The sequence below is a fragment of the Leucoraja erinacea genome, chromosome 29, assembly GCF_028641065.1.
Source record: "Leucoraja erinacea ecotype New England chromosome 29, Leri_hhj_1, whole genome shotgun sequence".
Classification (NCBI taxonomy): Eukaryota; Metazoa; Chordata; class Chondrichthyes; order Rajiformes; family Rajidae; genus Leucoraja; species Leucoraja erinaceus.
The window spans coordinates 18,173,528-18,200,578 of NC_073405.1; the positions used below are offsets into that span (position 1 = coordinate 18,173,528).

The following is a 27,051-nucleotide window of genomic DNA, read 5'->3' on the forward strand; positions in this document are numbered from 1 at the left end:
ATGCATCTATCAGTTCACAGACACCATGCAGAAGGTAGAGAGATATATAAATATATATATGCACATAGGAATATATAACTGGAGGATCGCTAGCATGCCCAGACGGATTGGGGAGGGACCCACTTCAATGCTGCGTTACTTCCAGCCGATGTGACAGAATGTGGTGGCTCACATTGTCACATCGCAGCAGTCCTGGCAGGAAAAGGAATACAAATAAAAAATAATAAAAGAAAATAAAAGATAAAAAGTATAAAAGAAATGTTGACTACACCAACATGTAGTGCATCTCCTTTGCTTGGAAGTGGATGCAGCCTCAAGACCTTACACAGTCGAACATGGATGCACATGGGACGAGAAAGAGTTGCGGCATGGATAACATATGGGAAAAGGGAGGGTGGGGTGGGGGAAGGCAACTGGAGGTTTTCGTGCAAACACAGGCAAGGGAATGGGTACAAAAGAACTTGCCAGTAGTGTCAGCCACAGAGGGAGAGAAAGAGGGGGGAAGTGGGGGGGGGGGGAGGAGGGGAGGAGAGAGAGGGGGGAGGGGGGGAGAGAGAGAGAGAGAGAGAGAGAGGGAGGGGGGGGGGGGGGAGAGAGAGAGAGCAAGGGGAGAGAGAGAAGAGAGATATAACAGGAGAGGGGAGAGAGGGGGCAACTGTTCAGGCACAGATATTATGCGCACCAATATTAGGCCTGTGCCACACTCACATCCCCGATCCACAAGTACAGGCCCACTTTAAGGAACGCACAGAATCTTAAACATGGAGAGGTCCCACGCTTTCACGTAAAATGCTCTCGGGGTTTTCTTGTTTTTTTGCACACTTAAATCAAAATGGCATGCCACTTCACACCAGTTCCTAAATATTCACCCATAAAGTGCCACCAATATGGCAGATTTTGGTTGTCCATGTTCCATCTACAACAGTCTCTCAAAAACCATGTCTGTTTTCTTTTGCCCTTCTTCTCACCAGTGTTAAATTTGACCACAGCAAAAATATGTGGAACACGGAGAAAGAGGTAGAAGAGCCTCTTTAGTCTCCTTTCACTTTTCAAAGCCAGAATTTTGGTGTTCTGTATGAAATGGATGCCTGGAGCCACCAGTTATGGGGCATGTGGTTGTTGGAGGAATTCCAAGCCAAAAACTGGCCTGCCAGCGTCTCATTGAGAATGCGTTGAAGTTTTTCAAAAAACCCAGAGATTGACGTCCAAATTTCCCTCCACAGATGGATGACAATATTGGCTTACATACTCTTTTTGCAGATTATCAATAGCCACCAGAATGCTTAACTGGTCACATTGCTTGAAGATTATCAATTATCAATAAGCTATCATCATGTGTGACACAGAACTGGACTCCCATTGGGATCGAACTTTGATAGCTGTCCAAACTCAATGCACCTTAGGAGGACACTTTACCATTCATGGCCAGGCTAACATAATGCACTTTAATGCAGTCAAATGGTAAATGGTCTGAGGGAAGGAAGAAATCCCAGTTACATATATTTCCTCTGTAAAAAAAAATATTTTGTCTCCTCACGTTGGCTGGGTATAAATTAATTCAGGGGATGAATAGAGCCTGGAGCCATGCGGAAAAAATGAAGGGAATGCAAACGCCCAGAGGCTCAGGTAACGTTGCTGGAAGGAAAGCCTGAGCCTCAATCAAATGGCTTTCTGGAGCAGATATTGGACTGGCATTGTCTCCTTACTGCCAAACCAGGGAATGTAAATGCCACAGGATAATCCAAATAAGTAAAAGGGAATGCAACTTTAATGGGAGAAAGATTCCATCCAGCAAACAGGAAACAGTGGTCTGGGTCATCTTTTTATCCAAAACAATGCAATCTTTTTCATAATTTGAGTAAATTAATGGAGCAAGAGCGTTATTTCTACAAAAAGAATGACCGTTTTAAAATCTGAACATGGGTTGCCCAATACTTTTATCCTCAAGAGTTCCCCAGTCACTGAACTGTATTGGAATGGGCAGAGTTGGTTTTCAAGTTCTCAAATGATCAAAATGACCAGTTTCTGATTCTCAAATCGCTCTGGTCCTTGGATCGCTCATTAAAGGCCAATGCTAAACTTGTTCCTCTGAATAGAATTCACAAATACAAATGAAAGATAAGGTGCCTTGTGAGAACCAGGGTCATGTATACTGATGAGTCATAAGGTGGCATTGAGTGGGACAAGTTTTCCAAATCTATCTGGTGATGCAAAACCCTCTCCCGTCCCAAACATCCTCTTGCAGATAGAACATGGACGTCAAAAGTGGTTGGCTTTATTAGCGGTGGACTGTGTGGCAAACGGACAGTCCTGCAAAAGACCGCCACAGCAATGCCACATGGCCCTTGCATCGTTTGAGTATTGAACTATTACCGCCAGCAAGCACCGATGGGAGAGGCTACAGGAACTTTACACGTACAAGATACAGTTTGCAAAGAGACGCAGAGGTCGGATGTGAGATGCAAACACCGAGTTACCATGGTGAGTGAGGGGGGGTGGGGGGTGGGGGGGGGGGGGGGGGGTAGGTGGGGCACAGAACTGGCAGTAAATTAAAGAGAAGCACCGTCAATCTTTTTGTGATTGAGACTTGAGGGAGATGTGGATCAAGGCTTGAGGGAAACAACTCACGAGGCCAACGATTAAAAAGAACGTCAAAAAAAATGGCAGTCGTGGATGGAAGACGAGTGGAGGAACTGAAAGAGATACACTTGCAAAACACAGCAGAAACGCATCTGCCTGATGAGCAGTACTCCTGCAGAGAGCAAAGGGAGAGCCAGAAGTGGTATACGTCAAACTTATTGAAGCAATTTAAAATAAAATCAATCTCCACAACTGTTGTGAATTCTAATGAGGTGATGACAGTGACAGAGAATAATTTAATCGATTTCCTTCCCCCCCCCCACTCCCATCGCATGGCTTGGAGTGGACTAACAGGAAATAACAAAACCTAAAAAATAATGCCCTTGGGCCTAGGCAGATTTTGCTGCTCAACTGTTGTTAGTATTATTCAAATATTTCTATAGAGGTTATTTTTAATTACTTTTCTGCCTCTGGTTTTGTGGAGGGTGAATGTGTGCAGAGATAATTAGGTATAGCGATACGCAGGTTTGTATTCTCTAAAAGATCTGTGTGTTTCTAAGGGGTAGCGTGTCGATGTGCAGGTGGACACATATTTGAGCTTTAGTGCCATCATGTGCATGTGTAATTGTGCATTTGTACACATCTGTGTGTCCACATAGATAATTACATGAAGTATTCTGTGTCAGTGTATACATGGTCTTGTGTACTTTTGTATATACACAACCCTGATTCTGTGCAGGTCCCTGTGTCGGTGACTATGTGGATATGCACAGTGAGATGTGTTACTGATCCAAATCCTGATATATCCTGCATGATATGTTCAGGTTTAAAGGGATCTGCTATTCCCCACTATCTGTAGCCAAATTAGATTCCCATCAGTGAAACACTGGGCCCACAATTAACAGGTTTGGTTCATGCAGCTGGAGAAAAGGACAACTTTGGTTCGTGAAACTTTAACTATGTTGTGTATGACTCTTATTTTATTTGACAGGATCTGTCCCCCACACCTTTCTACAGGACAGACCCAATTAACAATGTTTGCTTCCAGGTGGCTCGCATGTATTTGAGAAAAGTCCAAAGGGAAGCAGGCAATGATGTCTCTGACGGGCAGGACACTGATTCAAGAGGAGGTTATTAAGAGGATATTAAATGAAGAGGCGGATAAATGCACTCTCCCTCCTCCTGGTCAAAAGACAATAAAGAGACTTCTCTTTTCCCTGAAGCCTTCCTCGCTTCTCTTGAACTGTCAGGTTGCCCAGGGCCTGCACAATCTCAGCAACTGCAATGGAAGTGATGGAAATACAAAGTGAAGGGACCCCACTCCAAAATAAATTCTGCTCTGGTAACATGCAGCCAGTGAAGATAATGGCAGAGGTAAAATATTATAACCCATATCCAATGCACAAGAATGGAATTTTTGTTCGATCAAAATGTTCTTTGCTCGAGAGTGCAAGGTCAATACCAGACAACCTGGTCAGTGGGGCAGGATGCAAACAATCAATCATTTTGATTTATTTCTTTAAAAATGCTTGGCCAAATGATATTATTCCTATGGGGTCGTTAGGCTTTTGCATTAATAATCTAACCCAACTTCAATGTAGGCGTGAGGGAGTACTGTATGTTCAGCGTCTCTACCCTTCTGAAGAGGCCCTTGTGCATGTATGGGTTGATATTAAACATCCCGCTGTACCATTTCAACAAAAGTACCCTGGTCACGATTCTTCCTTGAGCCACAACGACATATTTAACGTAGTTTCCTGTAGTTTGTGAGATTTTTCTATGCATCTCTGCTTGCACAAAAATCACAGTGCATCAAAGCAATTTGTTGTGTGTGTAACACTTGGAGGTGTTTCTGGCAGATGTGAAGACAGTGCCCCATGGATGTACGTCTTGTGCCCAGCAGCCAGGCTGTGCTATAGAGGTACACAAGGTAGATTTCCACTGTGAGTGACACTACGGCAGTAATTTGATCAGCTGGCCCTCATTATCGTTGTAGCATCAAATGCAATGCCATGTAGTTCAACTTGTGACTTGCTGTTATGACATCCATGTCCAATTCCTTTTAAAAAATAAAGTTACAAAAGTAATTATGACAAGGCCCCAGGGAAGGGCATAATGAAGGGTTCATGAAAGCGATGAAAGAAAGGAGCCTCCGTCAGTTTCAGTTGTGTTTTGCGAGTGTTCACCTTTCAAAATGAATAAAATGTAATTCATTCTGCCTTTGGAAAGAGAATAAAGAGTATTCGAGACGATTCCTTTGAAAGTGTGGCAATGCTAGGTTGGATGATTACGAGCCCTGATTCACAAAAGAATGTGACAGTGAGTACATTCAGGGAGGGGCGAGTGGTGGCAGGGTAGAGGGAGGAGGGAGAGGAACTTCATCACCAAATAACTTCTACAGGGCAAGCTACACTGCACCAGACACCGAAGCACCAATGAGCAAGAAGGCACAGATTATCTGCCATTTTGGCAAGAGCTGTAATCTGTGCCAAAATGTTGAAAAGCCACAATAATTTGCATCTTCCAGTTCATTACTACAATTAGATTACACCAACCCGCTGAAAAGGGGAGACTTTTTAAAATGTTTGCATATAGATATTAAACTCTGCTGACTTGGGTTATATTGTAGGTGTGACAAAAGAGAATGTACATTAGAACCGTTAATATGTCAGACATTTAACAAATCAAGGCTCTTTGGAAATTGGCACGGGATATCCTTGCAATAAAGTATTCACATGAAGTGGCCTCAAGTGGTGGAGTCTGTGACAATGCTGGAGACCTAAGCGGAGTTCTGATCAAAGATCAGAGGTTTCTAGATGGCACTGGGTTTAAGTATTATCGGAGGGACTTGAGACCAACAAATGCGGGATGGATGTGGAATGTGCAGAGTATGGCTAGCTTCTTAGTTTGTTTGAAATGCCTTAATCAGGTCAAACGGACACAAAGACAGCCATGGTATTCCTCCTTGTGCAATAGCTACCTGGTTTGAACTGGGCATGGATTTTTGAAGGTGTAATCTAATCAATTGGAAGATAGAAGAGCAGTACAGAATAGCAAGCACAAGGACAGGCAGACACAAAGAGAGTTCAACCTACTAGACAATTCAGTGTTCCCACTGCACAAAGTTCATTCTGGTGCAAGATTATTATTACCTGATATTGAATCCTTTTGCGTTGATTTTCTGACATTCAGAACCCTTATTTACTCCATGCACACTTAACACTCAGTTTCATAAATGGAAACCTCATTAAACTATGAGAGCTGTGATTGTACTTAATTCCAACATTATCACCATTCAATATTCTCTCTGATATCCCCACAAACATGTAACATCAGAGAGAATCAGATGATATTTTTCCAAAGTTAAGGTGGAGGTAGAAGTTTTTTTTTTTTAAACATAATTTAAAGGTAATCATCAGCCTCATTGTAATCATGAGTGACCCTTGTGCAGTCTATTCTGAACCTGTCATCAGTACTCTGCTCTCTGTTCCATTAGCTTGTCGACTAAAACTGTAAGTCCTTGTCTTCTACTCATGCACACACCATGCAATGATTCAGTCACATGCCATTACCCAGATCAAACACAAGGGATGTACAGTTTCATCTTAATTTGTCTCTCATTTCTTTGATTTTCCTTTTGCCATAGTAGGGGGGAAGAGTGAGGGAGGGATTGTCCGAGGTAGAAATAAAGAGGAAGGGTTGTGCTCAGATAATATATTACAGTGTAATATATTTATTTATTTGCCTCTGTACTCCACAATTTGAGATTTGTAATAGAAAAAAAAATCACATGTGGTTAAAGTGCACATTGTCAGATTTTAGAAATTACAGCAGTGTTAATACATAGTCCCCCCATTTCAGGGCATGATGATGTTTGGGACACATGGCTTCACAATTGCTCAGGTGTGTTTAAATGCCTCTCTAATGCAGGTATAAGAGAGCTCTCAGCATCTAATCTTTCCTCTAGTCTTCCCATCAGCTTTGGAAACTTTCATTGCTGTTTATCAACATGAGGCCCAAAGTTGTGCCAATGAAAGTCAAAGAAGCCATTGTGAGACTGAGAAACAAGAATAAAACTGTTAATAGACATCAGCAAAACCTTAGTCTTGACAAAGTCAACTGTTTGGAACATCATTAAGAAGAAAGAGAGCACTGGTGATCTTACTAATTGCAAAGGGACTGGCAGGCCAAGGAAGACCTCCACAGCTGATGACAGAAGAATTCTCTCTATAATAAAGAAAAATCCCCAAACACCTGTCCGACAGATCAGAAACACTGTTCAGGAGTCAGGTGTGGATTTGTCAATTATCACTGTCCGCATAAGACTTCATGAACAGAAATACAGAGGCTACACTGCAAGATGCAAACCACTGGTTAGCTGCAAAAATAGGATGGCCAGGTTACAGTTTGCCAAGATGTACTTAAAAGAGCAACCGCAGTTCTGGAAAAAGGACTTGTGGGCAGATGAGGTGAAGATTAACATATCAGAAAGATGGCAGGAGATGCCAAGTATGGAGGAGAGAAGGAACTGACCAAGATCCAAAGCATTCCACCTCATCTGTGAAACACGGTGGTGGGGGTGTTATAGCCTGGGCATTTATGACTGCTGAAGGTACCGGCTCTCTTATCTTCATTGATGATATAATATAACTGCTGATGGTGGTAGCATAATGAATTCTGATGAGTATAGACACATCCTATCTGCTCAAGTACAAATTAATGCCTCAAAACTAATTGGCCGGCGGTTCATTCTACAGCAATACAATGATCCCAAACATACTGCTTAAGCACCAAAGGTAAAAAATGGTCAATTCTTGAGTGGACAAGTCAATCACCTGATCTGAACCCAATTGAGCATGCTTTTTATATGCTGAAGAGAAAACTGAAAGGGACTAGCCCCCAAAACAAGCATAAGCTAAAGATGGCTGCAATACAGGCCTGGCAGAGCATCACCAGAGAAGACACCCAGCAACTGGTGATGTCCATGAATCGCAGACTTCAAGCTGTCATTGCATGCAAAGGATATGCAACAAAATACTAAACGTGACTACTTTCATTTATATTACATTGCTGTGTCTCAAACATTATGGTGCACTGAAATGAGGGGACCATGTATAAACACTGCTGTAATTTCTACATGGTGATACCAAAATGTATAATAATGGCCTTTATTGAAATCTGACAATGTGCACTTTAACCACATATGATTTTTTTCTAATACAAATCTCAAATTGTGGAGTACAGAGGCAAATAAACAAATTATGGGTCTGTGTTCCAAACATTATGGAGGGCACTGTATGTGCCTGGTGCCACTGACTGTCCTTGTTACAGCTGTGGGACTCCACACATGTCCTATATTCCCACAAGATTTATGGTATCTTCAAAATGCGGTGCATTCTATTGTGAAAATAGCTGGTGGGAAATCGTTGTCCTGAGAAGAGTCTATTGTGGGTTCGCCAAACACTGTAATTGAATCAGGAGGAATTTCCTATAGTCAGAGAGGGAGGAATCTGCAGAATCCATTGCCACAGATGGCAGTGGAGGCCAAGTTTTTAAAGTTGAAATTGATTGAAAGGGTTCTTAGTCAAAGGTTATGGGGTTGAAAGGGAAAAATAGATCAGCCATGATTGAATTGTAGAGCAGGCTCTTATGGGCCGAATGGCCTAATTCTGCTCCTATGCCTCAGATCAGTCTAATTTACCAGTGCTGGTGTGCACAAATCAAATGACTTATTATTTTTTATTAAATCTAGTACATAAAATGGTGTTTGTTTTTTCTACCAAGTACAGGACCCAGTCACGGTCAATTATCTAGCCTGTCCTCGGTGTTTCCAAAACCTTTATTTTCGTTCATGCCTTTAGCAGCTTAATCTTAAAATTCAGGTTTCAACTATGTGAATTATTGTTGATGATGTGGCTATATTCAGAATGATGACATTAAATGATCATCAAGGCTTGCTATAACAATCTGGCATGATGATAATCAGGATTCTGTGCTCAAACATCTGGCTTGCAAGTGGAAGATACCAATGCAGATGTGTCTTTCTGGGAGGTGGATATTGAGAGCGAGGGAAATCTTACTTTAATCTCTCTCTGAATCAAATTGGTTGGCCAAGGAGGTGCACTGATGCCTGGTCTTCAAAATAATTAGCTTCATAAATCATTTGCTTCATTGAGCTTCATTGAGCTTGATTCAGCCACGTGGTGAACAGGAAGAGCACCACACATTGGAACCAGGAACAGGAACACACATTGATGTTGAATGTTGACCATGGCAGTAATGTTTTGGGTATAGATAAATATAGGCATGTAGCTATTCATAGACTGTCTAGCCCAGACAAGTGAGAGACGGAAAGGTTGGAGTTTGGTTATATTCCTGCTTGTACCCTACCCCACCACCACACATCATCATATCATGCTTCCTATCAGTGTATTCACTCAACCGATAATCACATTTCCATTATTGATAACTGTTTCTTCCAGAAATTAACAATTGGGACCAAATAATTTAAGAGTGAACTTGAAAGCCGTTACCAGCCCACGTCATATCAGCAGGTTGTTGAGAGCACTTGTGTGAGTGTCATTCAAACATATCTTCAAGAACCACAGAGAAGGCAGGAGAATGGGGTTGAGAGGGAAAGATATGTCAGCCATGGTGGAGTAGACTCGATGAGCCGAATGAACCTAATTCTGCTCATTATGACTTTATGAACTATCAGACGTGATTCTGGGGATTTATTTTCTGTTGACCCACCTTAATGTACAATGTAAAGAGAACTACAATACTGCTGGATGGATCATTGTAATTACATTTTTGGCATTAACGTTAATTCAGTTACTAGCAGCAACAGACAGAAGCCAAAGAAATACGTGATCTATCTCAAGAATCTCAGACACTGTGCAATCACCCAACGTTTGGTTGGAGTTGCTGGCCACGTCTCTATCTGGACCCTTCTTCATCTCTTCCTATGTGATGCAGAGATTGTTAGCTACTTTCCTTCTCTTTAGACCTCCTCCTGTGTGAATCTGGCTATGAAGCAGCAGACGGCATTACCGATAGACTTTCCCTGCCAAACACATATGTAGCCCTTCAAAATTAACAAAGAGCAGCTGAGAGTGGGGGTGATAGTCAATGACGTGCCAAATCTGTGACAATCTGTAGCTTACTACTTGCATTTGTCCAACCAATCACTCAGCGGCTATATTTTGGACTCCTGACCAATTGGGAACATCGTCAAATAAAAGATTCCAACCTTTCCTTTTCATCATGTCTATCGTTTATAGTGGAATATTCCCCAGACAAGACAACTGCACATCAAACCCACATCTGGCAATCCTTTGGAAGAATGATAAGACTGTGGAGAGGTTAGAGAGTTGATGAGAATTGACATTGAGAGTGATTTGCTTCAACTATGAAAGTTGAGAAAAAAACATGAGCGTTTTACTTCCAGCTAACAGTAGAGATAGAAAATTGTTGAAAAGATTAGATAAACCTAGTTCCACTGGCAATTGAATTAACAACTAAGTGAATACATTTAAAATCCTTATGAAAAGATTAATGGGCTATTTTTTTTCAAAACATTGTGTTATTAGGGTGTGATTTGCCCTTGCAGAAGCCACAATAGCTTTCGACAGTAAATGTCTGAAAAATAAGGTGGCAGGGTGCAGGAGATGTTATCTTATTGTGATGGAGACCTGTGTCTTGGGTTGTGGATGGTAATTAGTGTCCAGTACTTGTCCAATGGATGATAGCTGCCTGCGTGCCCGATAGTATCCAGCAGGAGAGCACCCATTCTGGCCACTGAGCCAGGTTCAAGGGTCTTAAAAAGCTACCCTCTTTGAAACTGCTCATTTCAAACCTTATTCATCAATAGTATTCAGCCAAGGTCTTTAGTGCTAGTGATTTACATTAAACTATACAGGCACTAAAGTGGTCTGACGTTCCAACTGGACAGCCTGTCAATAAAATAAGGTTGATGTAGCGCTGATGCGCTGTTACTGCACGAGATTGGCATTTCTTGCTGCTTTTCAATTCTTCCTTTCTTCAGCATCCTCTGTCCTCTTGGAGGATATGCCATGCCAAGGGAATAGAGTGCACGGTGCATAGAGATCCTCTAATCACTCAACCAATCTACCTGCTCTATGCTTGAGCCTCAGCAGCTAGCGCCAGGCAGCCAATAACGTCAAGCATTACATTCTCAAGGGCCTGTCCCACTTGGCGTCATTTGCGTGCCATTTACGTGTCACGATGCACGACGCGCGCAGTGCGCGTGGTTGCGGTTGCTGATTGCGGAGGTACTGGATATCATAATTGGCATTAACAACCATGGGGGAGGTTCTCCCACCACAATGTTCATAAGTTATAGGAACAAAATTTAAGCTATTCGGCCCATCACGTCTATTCCACCATTCAATCATGGCTGACCTATCTTTATTCTGAGGCTATGGCCTCTGGTCCTGGGTCCTCCACTAGTGGAAACAACCTTACCGTATCCACTCTATCCAATATGTTAACTGTGAGCACAATCATGTGTTGAGTATTGGATTTCAATATATGATGATCCCAAGAGAACTAGAAGAGGTAAAAGGATGACAAGTGATGGTTTTGCTCATCACCATTGACTTTTGAAATACAATATGTTAACAATCTGGCAGAAATTTATCCTTGATTGCATGGGCTAAGCAGTCAATGTAGCAGTATATGCCTGTTGTGCTCTGCATGATATTATGTTCCCTTGAGGTGAATTGATAGGATACAATGTGCACACCATACTGTATTGCATATTTGGTACACGTGACCAAAGCCTTATCCAAATCCAGCCTTGATCTAAAGAGAAAGTGCCCGAGGAAATCAGAGATCAGGCAGCGTCTGTGGAGGAAATGGACAAAGGGCACTTTAGGTCAGGACCCTTCCTTAGACTGATCATCTGAATGTCCGTTCCCTTCAAAGATGCTGCTTGACCTGATGAGTTCCTGCAGCACTTGTGTTTTGGTCCAGATTCCAGCATCTGCAATTTCGTGTGTCCCCACTCTTGAACTAGTGGACATTTGCATTCTCTAACTTGTTTTCATAGGAAGGTATGCTTCAATCATTTGACAACCATGTTCCTCTGTTTGGGATTTGCAGACTAATGTGTTTAGTGCATGTTCCACCAGACCACATGGCCTCATCCTGGGGGAAAGTGGACAGTTCAGATGTGGCTGTTTGAACCGATTACAGGACTGAGGCGTAACAAAAGGAGGCAGACGGGAGATTAATTTGTTAAAGGGAAAAGTTGGATATCTATCTCGCGCAAGGTTTGACAGAGAGATTAGTGCAAGATGATAATATTCCTCAGGCACCAGGGATTTCTAAGTGGACTGTAATGATACTTTCTGTCTCTCCACATGTCAGTGATTTTGCTAGTTTAGACACATCCTGAAGACAACATCCTACAGCAAGGTATAAAGCTGTCCAATTTTGACTAATACTCTCTTTTCCCATCTTCACCCTGGGTTATGTCCATACAGTATATATATATATAAACATATATACACATACATACATGCCATCTTCCCCCTCACATACACACACTAACAAACACCCTCCCCCCCCATACAAATGCACACATTGACACGCCCACACTTACAGCTAGAGAGCTGCAGAATAGAGAGATACAGATCAGAAAAGGCCCTCCATCCCACTGTACATGACACCTATCAACCATCCAATATACAATAATCTACATAAATCCCATTTTTCATTCTCCCCTCATTCACATCAAATCTACATTCGCTTCAAACACAGAAAATTCAGAAAATTAATAAAATAATCTTAATCTGTACAGTGCATTAGCTCTATTGTACTAATCTTTGGACAGCTAGGATGGCATGGCAGCATCTTTATAAATCAGCCACTATATTTTTCCTTTCATCATTGAGCATCCGATGCACTGCAAGAAACTATCTCTCAAGATCCTTTAAGATGGCACAATCCACAGTTAAACATTCTCCTGCCCACCCGCCGCCCCCATATTGCACACACAAAGCAGTCTTACCAGGTAGAGATTAGTTAGCATAATAATGTGTTTGGTAGACCCAAGTCCACCTTTTAAGCCTCGTTGAAATGCGGCAGGAACACTGTCTTGTCGTAGCATGTTTGAGCGTGACCCAGCGGCATGCAGCGTGATTTTACATTCTCCCATCATGCACCAGGCAACAGTGTACAAGCGCCAAGGATTCATCGCCACAAGGCACAGCACATTACCAAATCGAGTGGGGAAAAACCTTGGGATGCAAAAACGGGAGACCCACAGACTAGTGCAAATTAACTGAACTGTGCTGTGGGGTTTTAGATTTTTTTTTTTTAATAAAAAGATTATTCATATGTAATGGGGGTTAAAAAAAGGAAAAAAGAAAAACACACCAACCTTCTCGTAGCTCTGAGGGATGTAGGGGGTTTGATGCGAACACAATGACATGGGGAGAAGAGAAATAGGGGAAACACAGAGAGAGTAAAAAGGCCTCTTCAAGGCTTTTAGCTGCAATATCTACTCTCACTAACGACCTTTGACCTTTCCACCTAGACCTTCAAGAATCAATTTTTTTTTCTGCGTGACATCTCAATAGTTCATTCTTTTGAGGGAACTGATTTTTAACTCAAACAATTCCATTGACAAATCAAATTAAAAAGTAAACGAAAACTAACACAAGAATTTTTGTTTAGGTTACGACTCATAACTTAACATTTATCCCCTTCCATCTCCTTCACCTCTTTCTGTTGATTTTGGAAATTTGACAGGAGTTTCCTTGGAAATAAGATTGCCATGAGCACTTTTGTTGTTTTCCCTGCAGCTCGGCCCCTGGGGCTTGTTCTCTCCCTGCCGGAGCAGGTGGGCGTAAGAAGTGAAAGAGAGTTCCCATTTGCCGTGCGAGAGCGATTGACTCCAGCTCTCAACCTCTGCGCCAAGCCGGTGTTGAGCCTGAAGCCCTCTGGACAAGGCCCCACGCCACACACAGAACCCGAGCTTGGCGCTGGAGGAAATGAGCTCGCTCCTCCCACATCTCAGTCACAGATCCTTTCAAACACAGCAGAACCCTGTATTGTGTCGCAGACTTGGGAGGAAGACTCTGAGGGTGATTCAGTGTTCACCCCCTGAACATTTTTTTATTTTCAAAATTGAAAATTTCAGGAAAGAAAATCATTTGGGTTATCTTCAATACATCACCAAAGAACTTTCATCACTCCATCCAATTGGATCTATGTTTCTTTCCCAATATCATAACTTGTCTAAATGGCACTAGTTCAGAGCAGAATTTTTCAAATGGCTTATTATTTTTCCTTCCAGTAAACTTCATCCATGACCTTCGAACCCTTAGAGTCCAGATCTTCAGGAGGATGAAGAGACTGTCAAACAACAACCCCCAAAGCTATGGCCAAATCATTGCCTTTGTCACTATTTTATCTCTTGAAGACAGAGCTCAGGCTGTTGATAGTTTGCATGCATTTGAGATAAAATAAAACAATTGTAACAAAACAAATTACTTCCTTAAGCCGTGAGTGGTACTTTACACATAAACCAGGCAAGGAAGTTAATATTTTCAACAATCTGTACTCTAGTTAATTGACAGTCTATGGACTAAATTCATAACTCTCAACTGGGAATGCTGTTCTACTTACACTACAGCCATTATGTTAATATTCTGCATTAATATTTCCCCTTTGTGTTGTCATTTCATCAATTTCAAATTATTAGTTGTTACAGCGTAGTGACAGTGAGGTCTGAAATAGCTGTGTACTGTTTGAGGAATAGAGACTGGATTAACAGAATGCGGGTGTGAAGACAAGCCACAGAGATCACACAGTCTCTACAAAGAGAGGCAGAGGATAAGAGCAGAGACATGATGGTCTTTTTCAGTCGAAAAGATCTGAAGGCCATAGGAAAAACTGGGAGTATATCAAAGTCTTCACTCCCAGTAGTGCACTGATCTTCACTTCCAATTATTAAAGCAAGCAACACATCCTCGGTATTTGCACCAGTTCTATCTCTATCCATTGGCCACAGTTTTATAAGTCTTCCCAAAACTTACAGGCCCCCTTCCAGTGTAAATTGCTCTGCAAAGTTTGACTGCATCGTGGATGAGGAAGATTGGCCCACACCCACAGCTTCCATTGTCTAAATATTGAGACGGACTATGTTATCAGAGCAGGGGCTTGAGATTAAGTGGACAATGCTATAAAAGGAACGTCACATACAGGCACAAGAGCCTGAAAGGTCTCCATGTCCTCTAGAATTCCACAGTTCCTCTGTATATTGTTCATTCTCCCCCTTTGAACTTCAAGCGTGGTTCTGCTTCAATTCAGACCCTTAATGCAAAATTAAGAGTCTTCTTATTTTCAAAATACATGTTGCTGTTCTGTTAAAACGGACCTCTGCCGTTCTGGAACCTACGGTTGGCAGGACAAGCTAGATGTGGACTTGAGAGGAATCCGAAATGGTTGAGAGTAACTAGGTGTTATTTTGGATAATGTTCTCAACACTCAATAACCATAACGATGTGATATAGTCACTACCTTCTGAATCAAACATGCTATATCATGTACTTTTTAAGACAGTAGTGTACCTCAAACAGAGCAGACTCCTGCATTAACCAATTCACAACTTGTTATTGCAGTGTTGTAGAGGGGGAAGAGGGACAGGGTTATATTATGGCTTTGTAGACTAACTGCTCTGCCTTCATCGCCAGGATTACAGCGAGAACCAGGGCTTAGATGAATGTTGGCTCTTTGTTAGCTGTCACAGATTTCCAAACTCCGAGTCAAACTCCAACTCAGACGTCACGGGACTTGCAAAACATGGCACAAAACTGTTTCAAATTGAGTTATTAATTTGGGCAGTTTCATGCAGCAGGGTCACAAAGTACATCGACTTCGGCTGAAATTGTACAGCCACTCAAGAGCCTACAAGTTCTCTTGAAAAATTCTCAAGTTCTCTCTCTACAGATGCAAGCCGACTTGTCGAGCATTTCCACCAATTTCTGGTTGCTTTTCAGATTGCCAACGTATGCACTTTTTGCAGTCCTTGGTTATCTGCTCAAGTAAGCTTCCGTGTGGAAGAATAAGATATTCAAAGATGTCAGGAACAAATACCATAAAAACAGCACATGTGCATTGTTAAAATCTTGTGAATGAGTTGTCATGAATCTTGATTCTTCTGTGGTTGTACACCAGGCATGATTGTGCATTTAGCAGCTGCAATAAAGTATAGAAAATGGGAATATCCTATATAGATGCTCTGCCTTGATGAGGTTCAAATCCATTCCTCTCCTGTGATCTCCAGTTCCACCTTGGTAGTTTCAGACCACATGAAGTACAGATAGCCACAGCTGCAGCAACAAACTTATCAGGTGGTGAGGCACCAAGATGTGACCAGACATTCCTCCAACACAAGCTCGGGAGGGTTAAATTGAGACATATTTTTTATAAAGACTTCACTGCATGAAGAGTCATCCATGAACAACAACGTGAGTTTCATCTTTCATCACAGTTTTTGATTTTGTCTGCTTTTGAATACTAGTTACGTACAGCTTGAGGCTTTGGTCTTGCTGTTTAAGGTGGTGACCATGTGCAGCTCTGCGATTACATAGGCAATTTCATTATTGCCACAGTTGGATACCAGCAACTATCCACGTCTTTATTTTCTTTATCTTCTCCCAGACTCTGATATTTGTTGGATATTTTGTCTTGGTTAATCACTGGAGTTAATGCTTCCAAAGAAAGCTCAGAAACAATGAGGACACACTTACCTAACTTAGATTTGCCTACATCAAGGGCTCCCATGTAACCTGCAGGTTAGTTAAAGGATTTCCTCTAAAGGCAGAAGCCATCTGGTCATCTTCTTCTTCTCCTCCTCCTCTTAGCAAATCCCCTGGATCAAGGAATACTTTCTGATGCCTGTGTGAGTTCTTTTAACATGGGGTAGCAGTTGCACAGTAGCTACCAACATAGTCCCAATAGACTGGGTCTTGGTCTGACTGGAAGGTCAAGGACAAGTGGAAGCAGGGCTTCATTGGATAGACCTAGTATGTATGCAAACAGAAACACACACGCCCTACATGGATTCAATCTCTAAATACACACTGTTACTCTCTGCCAGAACACATACTAACCACAGTAATCACCAATCAATTGTATGTCCTTGCTGTTGTTCCTGGAGATGCTTTTAAGTGGGCCACATAATGCATAAATGTCCATTGCCTGCCCAGCTGTCTGCAACCAGCACTTCACTGGCCATAGAGCAAACACATTTAGTGCCTGCTGTTTAGTCTCCCTCAAAATGACAACACAAGTTAGGAAGAAATATCAATACACTTCAAGCAGATGTAACTTAACAGGGAGTCCTATGCCCTTAAAAACATTTCAACACAAAGTCCAGTTGCCGTGACCAAAAAGGATCTGGTTCAGAAACAGTTACTTTTTAGCACAGGCATCGTATCTGGGATTAACTGAACTGGGCCAAGGTAGAATGCCAGGGACAGATGTTCCTCCAGTATGTGAGAACTGTCAGCATCACGGGACTTCAATAAGCTGTTTATCCAGAAATGGGAATAAATAGTATATTTTACCATCAACCCTTCTCAGCTTCTTGATCTAACTATTGGCTTTAATTGTCGATTTAGCAGTAGGCGGTTCCCAGTTGATAGTTATGCTGTCATATCAGGAGGCATCCAGATGGACAAATGATAGCTCCCAGCCTGACAGAAAGATTATAACTAATCTACACAAACCATGAAAATTTACTCAAGCCACATTATTAATAATCCTCTTCCACTCCTCCATTTTCAACAATCTCTGGGTCAAAGGCCAAATGATGAAAAGAATATCAGAAATTATAATCTCAAAGATATGAGAATGAACAATACTTTTAACACAGTTTGAAAAATTCCACTGGTGCTTTCTTCCATTCCAACTGGTGAGGTCAATCTTTGTCAGCCCCTTGGAAATGTTTTGAAAATGGTCCCCCCCCTGGATTTTGTGGTAGATTGAAAATTTTATGAAGGTCATGGACATCATAATATGTATTGCTAATTGTTTCTTGTTCAATTTGGAAACAGATCATGTTTTGCTTTCACAGGGCATGATCTCAACAGGGGCATGGTCATTGGTGGCCATCATTGAGAGGAGCCACTATTTCCCCGTCCGGATTTTTGATACAATGGGAGAGGATGGCTGCATCAAAAATGGGAAGGAATCGTTACATACTCATGCCCACTTTATACGTTTCAATGCCCTCACAGGACAAAGATGGCTGGAGCTGGAATGGATCGAGATCCAGTGAGATCTGAAGATCTTTAAAATCCTGAACTAATCCTTCAACTGACCTTACTGATATGCAAGAATCAAAAGTTATACAAATAGACGATTAAGCTTGTTCCTTCTCTACCTACAATCCTAGCTTCAGACAGAACAGGGGCGTATATCACGTAAATTCAGAGTGAAGTGAAGAAGCAACTACCCAGCATTATTGTAACTATACTGAAGGAACCAATGTAGCAACCACTTTTGGTATAACAACATATGGCCATGATGAATGTGAACTATTGTTCGTTTTTTATTTTGCTCTTCCCTCTCTCGATGGTTAACAGATAACAGAATCTTTATCTCTCTTAAATTTTAATCGTGATTAAGAACACTCAGGGCCTGGAACAATTTGTTTCAGTGAAAACTCACAGTGATCAGTTAATTATTCAGTCAGGGGGTGAAATTGGTATCAGTATACCCGGGTCAGAGAGGGAGTTTGGAGTTCTTGTCCTTGTTCACTATCACCATACATCCTGCTGGAAGCACATCCTAATTATATTTCACCCGCCACCTTCAAGGCTTCATCTGCTATTTTTTAGCTAATCTGCTGAGCATTCATTCATGGATCCATTCAATCCCTGTCCCTCCCAATGTCAAATGAATCCAAGCCCATGTCAAAAGAATCATTGCGTTATTCTGCATGGAAACAGGCCCTTCAGCCCACTGAGCCCGTTCCATCCATCAAGCATCCATTTACACTAATCTTACATTAATCCCATTAATATTCCCAACATTCCCCGAATTTTCCCATCTACATACTGGGGGCAATTTACAGTGACCAATTAACTTGTGATGTACCAGTAAACTGCAGCAATCATAGAAAACTCACGAGGTCACGGGGAAGATGTGCGCACTCCACACAGACAGCACCAGAGGCCGGGATTGAACATGGGTTGTTGGTCCTGTTTTAGACAATAGACAATAGACAATAGGTGCAGGAGCAGGCCATTTGGCCCTTCGAGCCAAATAGCTGATCATCCCCAATCAGTACCCCGTTCCTGCCTTCTCCCCATATCCCCTGACTCCTCTATTTTTAAGATCCCTATCTACTCTCTCTAGAAAGCATCCAGAGAACCAGCCTCTACCGCCGTCTGAGGCTGAGTGCTCTTGAGGTAGAAGCTCTAACAGCCGTGCTACACTGTGCCGACCTTGAAAATCGTACCCAAGTGTATTGAAGTGGTTGATATATTTAACTGAATTGCAGAATTAAGAATATAATTTTCTTTCATCCTTACAATCAGGTTCCTCTGGGATTTATATAAAATGTCCTTCTTGCTGCAGAAGTGGAGATCAGAATGGGAGCCGCGAGGTGTTGATTATCCGAATTTATGAGATGCAGGATATGCGCCCCTGTGCTGTGCTACTACAGTGGAACATTCAAGCACTAGATGTTGATAGACTTGGGTTCTGCTAGAGCCCAGCACCCTCTAGTGAGAGGGTGCTGAGTAATCAGCCGCTCCCTACCTCTCACGTATAGATTAGCGGGAGGAGAGTACCGCACCCCAGCGTTGTTCGACGCCACACATTCATATTTCCCCTGGTCAGTTTCTTCGCTGTTCTCGATCTGCAGAGCACCTGTGTGGAAACAAACGGCAGCAGAAGGAATTAAAACCTCAGCGGTTCTCACATATAGTTTGCAGAACTGGCTGCACTTTCCATCTGTCCTTTTTTCCATATCCTGCCTGAACCTCACAATGCAATGTTTACTCAAGAGCATTGCGCTGTCTGTCAGAAAAAAAGCAGCTGATGAAGGGCTAACTTGGTGTTGAGGGGAGATGAGCTCTTTTAATCCAAATGCAGAGAGGGTTATCTTTTCTGCTCTAAATTTTCATCTGCAGTCCAGGACGTGCTGGAAGATTGTGACTCTCTAACACAAGATTGTGTGTTTATATTTATTATCAAAGTTGCACAATTCAACACTGCTCATTGACAGATCAAATGCTCCAAAGTAATCCTGCCCCTGTCAGCTGTACTGTCATCTACGACGAGATGTGGGTCTTGCTTCCATTAGCTGGCGGGGATTATGATCAACAAAATGCACTACCAAATCATCCCAAGAGGCACCAGTTAGTGCAACCTGAACAGAGAAGCAGTACTCATGAATACAGCATGGAGCCACACAGCAAAGAAACAAGACCCTTTGGTCCACCACATCCATACAAATGTTTATTGTCTATCTATACTCATCCCATTTGCCTGCATTGGGATCATATACTTTACTAGTGGCTTGGGCAGCTTTGACCTCTGACCTCTGACCTCTGAAGTCGGTTCCTGGCCCAAGTCCCCTCTCCGAATCCATGGTGAAAAATACACTGACAAATAACATTGTTATTTGGGACACTGGGAAAAACACAACTTGAAGCCATGGCACTCAGATTCGAATGAGAGACAGGGTCTTGAGACGGACTATTCTATTTTCAATTCTGAATGAGTGAAATTTACTCTTCAGGTTATTTTCATAAACTTAGGCCTGACTGTGGATCCTTTCATCATTCTCTTCAATTGTTATCCCTTCTCTGAATTTTGACTTCTCAGGACTGTTTGCTCCTCTGATGACTTTTATGAAAGGAACTGTAAACTACGAACTCTTAGCCTGAATTTTGGAGGTACAGTCAAGAGGCTGCACCAGCAATTTGCATTCCCTGGAGACCCAGGACAGAGACATGCAGCCCCCCAGTTCAGGAGGCCGGGAGTCTTGGCAAGGAGCCTGTGTATTGAACATTTTACATTAGTGTGGTGAAGGAGATGGCAGGCTCACTGCTATCAGATGCAAGGTGGGGGAAGCTTTTCTCAGTAAGTATTAACCACATTGTCAGGGTGTGGAGAATGCAGGGGAAAGATTCACTGCAAGCCTTGAGAATCATATGCACTTTTAATTAAAGGCTCTGAGGATCTCAGGGGCACTACATATTCCCATTTAAACAGGCAGTGGACAACCTCCAGAACAACCTCAAGGTGATTTATTTAGGTTGGAGACTGATAATGGCAACAGAGGTCATATATAGAGAATGCGGGAGCCATGGAAAAGCAGTTTTGTCAAATCCCAGTAAAATTCATTCAATGCAGAAAACACGGCAGGTTGAGCCCTGCATCTGGTAGGTTGAATCATTCATTCTCCACACATACCTTTGACATCCTATTTGTTAAAGGCAGTCGAGCAGTGCTCCTGAGGTATCACTTCCCATGACCCAGTGGGGATCACTTCCCTTGACTTGTGAGCTTCAGGCCATCTGAATAATTCTATCCTTGCCTGAAGTTTGTGAACCAGTTTGGCCTCTTGCTCAGATGACTAGGCTGCAAACTAAGAAGGGAGATGGAGGTTGCTCCCTCGCCCAGTCCAGGAGCACACTGGCTCACTATAGCACTACACCCACCAACCTAAGCACCAACAAAGGCTGGGCCCCTGACTTATACAAATGGTCCACGAGTAGGAGGCACCATTTAGAGTTACTTGACTGTTGGAGAACTGGGTGAGAGATTGATTTTGTTGCCACCTTGTATTGAAACTATATTCCAGATCACACCTGGATATGCAGAGAGTAGAACATCACGCAGACATTTCTAACGCTGAGGGAAGCTGCTGGATGTGGGCAAAGGACACCCTACTTAAGACTCTTTCGACATAATGAAAAAGAACATAGACCTTCGAACACTGTATTTCATTAAAATCATTTATAACACATACCAAGCACACAATTTCTATTTCAGCTTAATTGACAAGTTTTGCAAATCCTTGTGGCACCGGCATTCCTGGGTTTTCGCGACCGAGTACTCTACTTGAAGTGAGGCAACATGGAGACAGGAAGTATATCTCCTGAGGCACTGGTCATCACTTCCTCCATGTTGACATGCCTACAATTATAATCAGTATGTGCCTGCCAAAAAATATTGTCTCTTAAGCTGGCCCTGACGAGGCTCAGATTGCCCAGGAGGTAACCCTTTGTGCAATAGAAATCGCACAGGATGGTCCTCCGTAATAAATAAACGAAAATAGCTTAAAAAGTAAAAGGAGAGAAAAGATTTCAGTGGTTGGGTGAGTGGGGACTGACACTGAGAGACAAATATGGAGCTGTGACTGGCTGTATGACACACAAAGCTACGATATGCTTTCAGTTAAAGCATATCGAATAAGAGAAATCTTGTTTGATTTAATATAAGTTTAAAAGAAAAACACAAGAGACAAAACGGCGACAAAATACCAGACAGAACTAAAAGACGATTCTTTTGTTAAACAAAAATGAAAGAAAAGATAAGCAATAAGAACGAAAAGGTAAATCAAAAGTAAGGTGAGAGTTCACCGACTTCCATCATTCTTACCTCGTATCGGGGTACCACCTGCGAGGAAAATATGAATGCAAATAAGATTAAAAAGAAGAGCCGTTAGTTGACGAAGACAGGTTGCGGGCTTCAGCAGCAGAAGCAGATTTTAGAAGATAAGTTTTCAGACTTATAAACATTTCATTCTTCTTAAAATGCTGGTGGACCTCCAGTTAAAGGAAGACTGCCCCCTGGAGGGCATGTGCCACATTTGAGGGGAGGGGAATACAGAGCTTCCCAGGTCCAGAGCTCGACAGCTTCCAAAACTCAGACCACAGCTGGATGTTTACCCTTGAGGCGTTCGTGACATCGGGTATCTGTCGGGCCTGTAACAGGGTAGGGGTGACTGACTTGACCTTACTGGCTGGCATGAAGACACTTCCACTGGCCTATACAAGGCAGCACACCAATCTGAGGTGCAACATTCCCTCCTCTCTTTCAAGCTAATTAAAATGGTTTCGCCACTTCCTAAAGCTTCAGTCTAATTCTGTGATTCAATTCCACTGGCACCATAGAGTAATGGTTCAATGGTACTTTATTGTCACTTGTACCTATGTACAATGAAATATTTTTCTGCATACAGTTCAGTGCAATCCGACTAAACATTAGGCACGGGTATGAGAGGGTAAGAAAGTCGAGCGCATGAGTCAGTGCACAAAAGTGGTATTTGACTTGAATGGAGTTACATACCACAGAAATAGGCCCTTTGGCCCATCACATCCATGCAAATCTCATTCTATTTTCCTGCATTAGGACTATACTCTTCCCTGCCTTATGTATTAAGTGTCTGGCCAAATGCATCTAAAATGTTGTAATTGAATACTGGCAGCACTTTCCAGATACTAATAGATACCTCTGTAAAAAGGCCTCAAATCTCCATTAATACTCCTTTCTCTCACAAACCTTTGACCTCTTGTTTTTGTTACCTCCATCAAAGGGAAATATTTTGACTATCTACCCTATCTTATATTGCTCTACAAGGCAATCCTTCAATCGCCTTCATTCCATGGAGAAGCCCTGCCTATCCAATCTCTTCCCATAAATAGTGTCCTTCAATCCAGGCTACATCCTGGTGAATCACCTGCATTCTCTCCAGAGCCATCACATCCTCCCTACAGTGTGGTGATCAGATCTGGGCCTCTGCAGGTGAAAGAGGCTTGAATTTCTCAGTGGTATGGTCATAGTGCAAACATGGTGTTGGCTACTCTCTCACTCTTACACCATGTTGGTCGACACTGGTTTACTTTCCACTCTGGTTAGCACCTTTCCCTCTTTCTCTCTCTGGTCTCAGGAACTAGCATTTATAATGCAAATTAGTGAGGAAGCATGTGGGAGAGTGAAGACAGACCAAGACATTACTCCTGAGGATGATTCCTGATCTGTGCCACTGATGTTCATGTATTTAGGATTTGGAATGTGGGCTGAATTGTCTTCCTCTTAAACTCTGTGAGAGTTGAATGAGCCAATTCAGTGCCTTTCTATTTGGAAGAGATGAAGGAAGGAAATTGGGCAAAGATATATTTCATTGCTGAGCAGCTTCCTCTGCACAGCACAGCTTATGGACTCAGGAGGGCCAGGAAGAGAACCACGACTCTCACTTGAGTTTCCAGCAGAAGGAACTCCAGTAAACTTTGTAATCAAAATGATACAACAGGAGGAGAGTGGCTACATTTAGAAAATTTAGAACAGGAGGTGACAATCATTTTAATTAGTTGCATTTCCCAACTTAATCTGAAATTCACTGTCATCCAGCTTAACTGTAGCTGTCCAAATTCAAGCAGCAGATGCCACAGCTTACTTTGAAAATGCTGAGTAGTTCTGTCAAGCGTTGGATCAACTACAGAGCAAAGCGTGAATTAACAACAGATACTCTATTTGATCCATGACAGGGCTGCTCAACAGGTTCAGTTACACTGAATTTACAAATTTCAGTTTTGTATTTTGAGAGAAGTAGATTTATCATTTGCTCTGAATGTTTGGCAATGGGGCAGAAGATGGTCTGCACCCGGAATGTTGGATGTCTTAAAGGGCAGATCTGCCCATGTTTGGTGCCGCATAACCAGGTGGTGTAGGACTGAAGGAGATGGAGGAGCTGATAACCAACGAGAGAACTGGGTCTTCACAGCATTGTGCTAAATTGGGATACTTCTGAGGGAAGAAGTATATCTTGGTCCACTCCCACAATGTCTCCATCTCCCCATCGCAAATCAATGTCCCGACCAACAACCTACTAATCTCCATTCAATCCCAGGGCCAAACCCAACCAAATAGGACTGGCCCAATTATAAAACCTGGTCAGTATGGATGAGTTGGACTGAAAAGTCTAGTTCCGTGCTGTCTGAATCGATGACTTGCTGAGTCCCACAACAGGGGTCCTGATCTCCATTATCCCCATCACTGTCCGTTTAACTGAGCTCCACCTCCATCATAAACACTCTTGGGTCCAATTTTACTCACTCTTACCATTGCCTTACCTACCCCCCACCCCCCCAACCACCCCCGTAATGACCATCTCTCCATGTTGCAGACCTGGGCTTGGAATTTAGGCATTGGCCGCAAACAGGTTCAATGTCTCAGTCTACATCACCCAGAGCACTCGTTAGGATGCACCAGAGATTTTAGGCACAGATCTGCTTTGGAGTTGTTTGAAAACCAGCCACTAGAGGGTGCCTGAGTGTAGCCCTCAACCCTGGATGAAGGGTTCAAACTGAAGGAAATTTCTGCTGCACAAATTGACAACTTTGATCACAAAGTGCAACTTCTCATGAGCCTTAACTTTTAACACAATCCCGATTATTTTGTGTTCTTTTGGCTGGATGCTGATGCATTTCTGTTTGCTCCTGGTTTACAATCAGTTGGTGATCAGGCGGGTGTGAGGGAACTACACCAAAGGATGGGCTGTTTTGGGTGCCCCATGAGGGGGGAAAGATAAGCAATGAGAGATTGTCTGCCTCGGGTAACAACTGGAGAAGGGATGGAAAGCTCCCAGAGATTGAAGGCAAGGACTTGATTTGACTAAGAATGAAGATTAATGTCTAAGGCACACATAAACAAAAGGAGACAACCGTCTGGAGTAACTCAGCGGGTCAGACAACATCCCTGAAGAGCACGGATAGATGACACTTCAGATTGCGACCCTTTTTCAGACTTAAAGACCTGCTTCAGTTTGAGGAAAGGTCCCGACCCGAAATGTTACCTATCCATGTTCTCCAGGGATGCTGCCTGACCCACTGAGCTCCTCCAGCACTTTTCTGTTTCTACTTTTGCACACATAATCTTTCCTGAGAAAACCCACAGGGATTGAATGAAAAGCTTTGTTACTATTAAAATGATGGAGTTAAAGGAAACTTGTTTGAATCACCTGACTGAGTAATAACTAATTTTGTTCTTTCCATGTTGTGGGGAGGTGGTTCTGAAGGACTGGCCATGTTTGGTGACCAATGGCAGGGAATGTGACGAATCAAGGGATTAGCAGTATTGGGGAGGCAGTTGTGTTTGGGTTTGGGTTTGAGTTCAGTTCAGTTAAGTTTATTGTCACGTGTACCGAGGCACAGTGAAAAGCTTTTGTTGCTTGCTAACCAGTCAGCGGAAAGGCAATACACGATTAGCGTGCTGCACCAAACGGTCGGCTGTACTAGCCGACTAATGATGTGGAGGGGTGCAACACCACTGGAAGGGCTGTATTGAGTTATCAATGACGACAGTAAGAGAAACACAGAGCTTGTCTGCATTGGGTGACAACTGAAAAGGGAAGTCATGCACCAAGAGTTTCAAGGCAGTGCGCAGACAGGTAGGATGACCATTATAATTGGAGTCAGACTACATGAGTACGCCTTCAGGAAAACATGCAACCAGAAGTGGAAACGCAAATTTAAATCACCTTCGACAGGACAGGCAACCGCCACCATGTTTCTGACTGGTTTTCCAATTCTCAGACACTTCATTGTATTATTGGGAGCTACAGCTAAATTTGCAGTGGAAGTATTCCTCGGGCAATCTTTCACATTGCAATCCCATTCCCTGCGCTTGTGATTAATAATACTATTATTATTTTGATAATGTTGTGGTTGTAAAATCTCCAAAGAATTACCGTTAAACTTTCAACTGTGTGATATATGAAATTCCCCGATGCTGCACAATGATCAGAAGAGTAAACAAGATCCAAACCACGTCAGATCACTCTTCCACAGTGCACTGAGTACGTCACTATGTAGAGACGTAGTCTCATCTAATTAGTACTCCAAACTCAATTTTATCTGGGAGTGCGGACAAAGGTCATAGATCTAAACTTGCATGGGATTAACTCCAGAGTTATATAACCATATAACAATTACAACACGGAAACAGGCCATCTCGGCCCTTCTAGTCTGTGCCGAACACTTATTCTCCACTAGTCCCATCTACCTGCACTCAGACCATAATCCTCCATTCCTTTCCTGTCCATATACCTATCCAATTTATTTTTAAATGATAAAATTGAACCTGGCTCCACCACTTCCACTGGAAGCTCATTCCACACAGCTACCACTCTCTGAATAAAGAAGTTCCCCCTCATGTTACCCCTAAACTTCTGTCCCTTAATTCTCAAGTCATGTCCTCTTGTTTGAATCTTCCCTACTCTCAATGGGAAAAGCTTATCCACATCAACTCTGTCTATCCCTCTCATCATTTTAAAGACCTCTATCAAGTCTCCCCTTAACCTTCTGCGCTCCAAAGAATAAAGACCTAACTTGTTCAACCTCTCTCTGTAACTTAGTTGCTGAAACCCAGGCAACATTCTAGTAAATCTCCTCTGTACTCTCTCTATTTTGTTGA

The 27,051-nt window shown here is 42.5% G+C and overlaps 1 protein-coding gene across 18 annotated transcripts in view; it reads right to left on the reverse strand.

Moving 5' to 3' along the window:
- The window catches only part of LOC129711276 (receptor-type tyrosine-protein phosphatase S-like), a 382,253-nt gene that overhangs the window by 140,112 nt on the left and 215,090 nt on the right, over positions 1 to 27,051 (reverse strand). For all 18 annotated transcript variants that reach the window (XM_055658803.1, XM_055658805.1, XM_055658814.1 and 15 more), the window contains one exon: positions 19,384 to 19,494. In XM_055658803.1, coding sequence (XP_055514778.1) covers positions 19,384 to 19,494 — 111 coding nt within the window. The remainder of the gene's footprint in view (positions 1 to 19,383; positions 19,495 to 27,051) is intronic.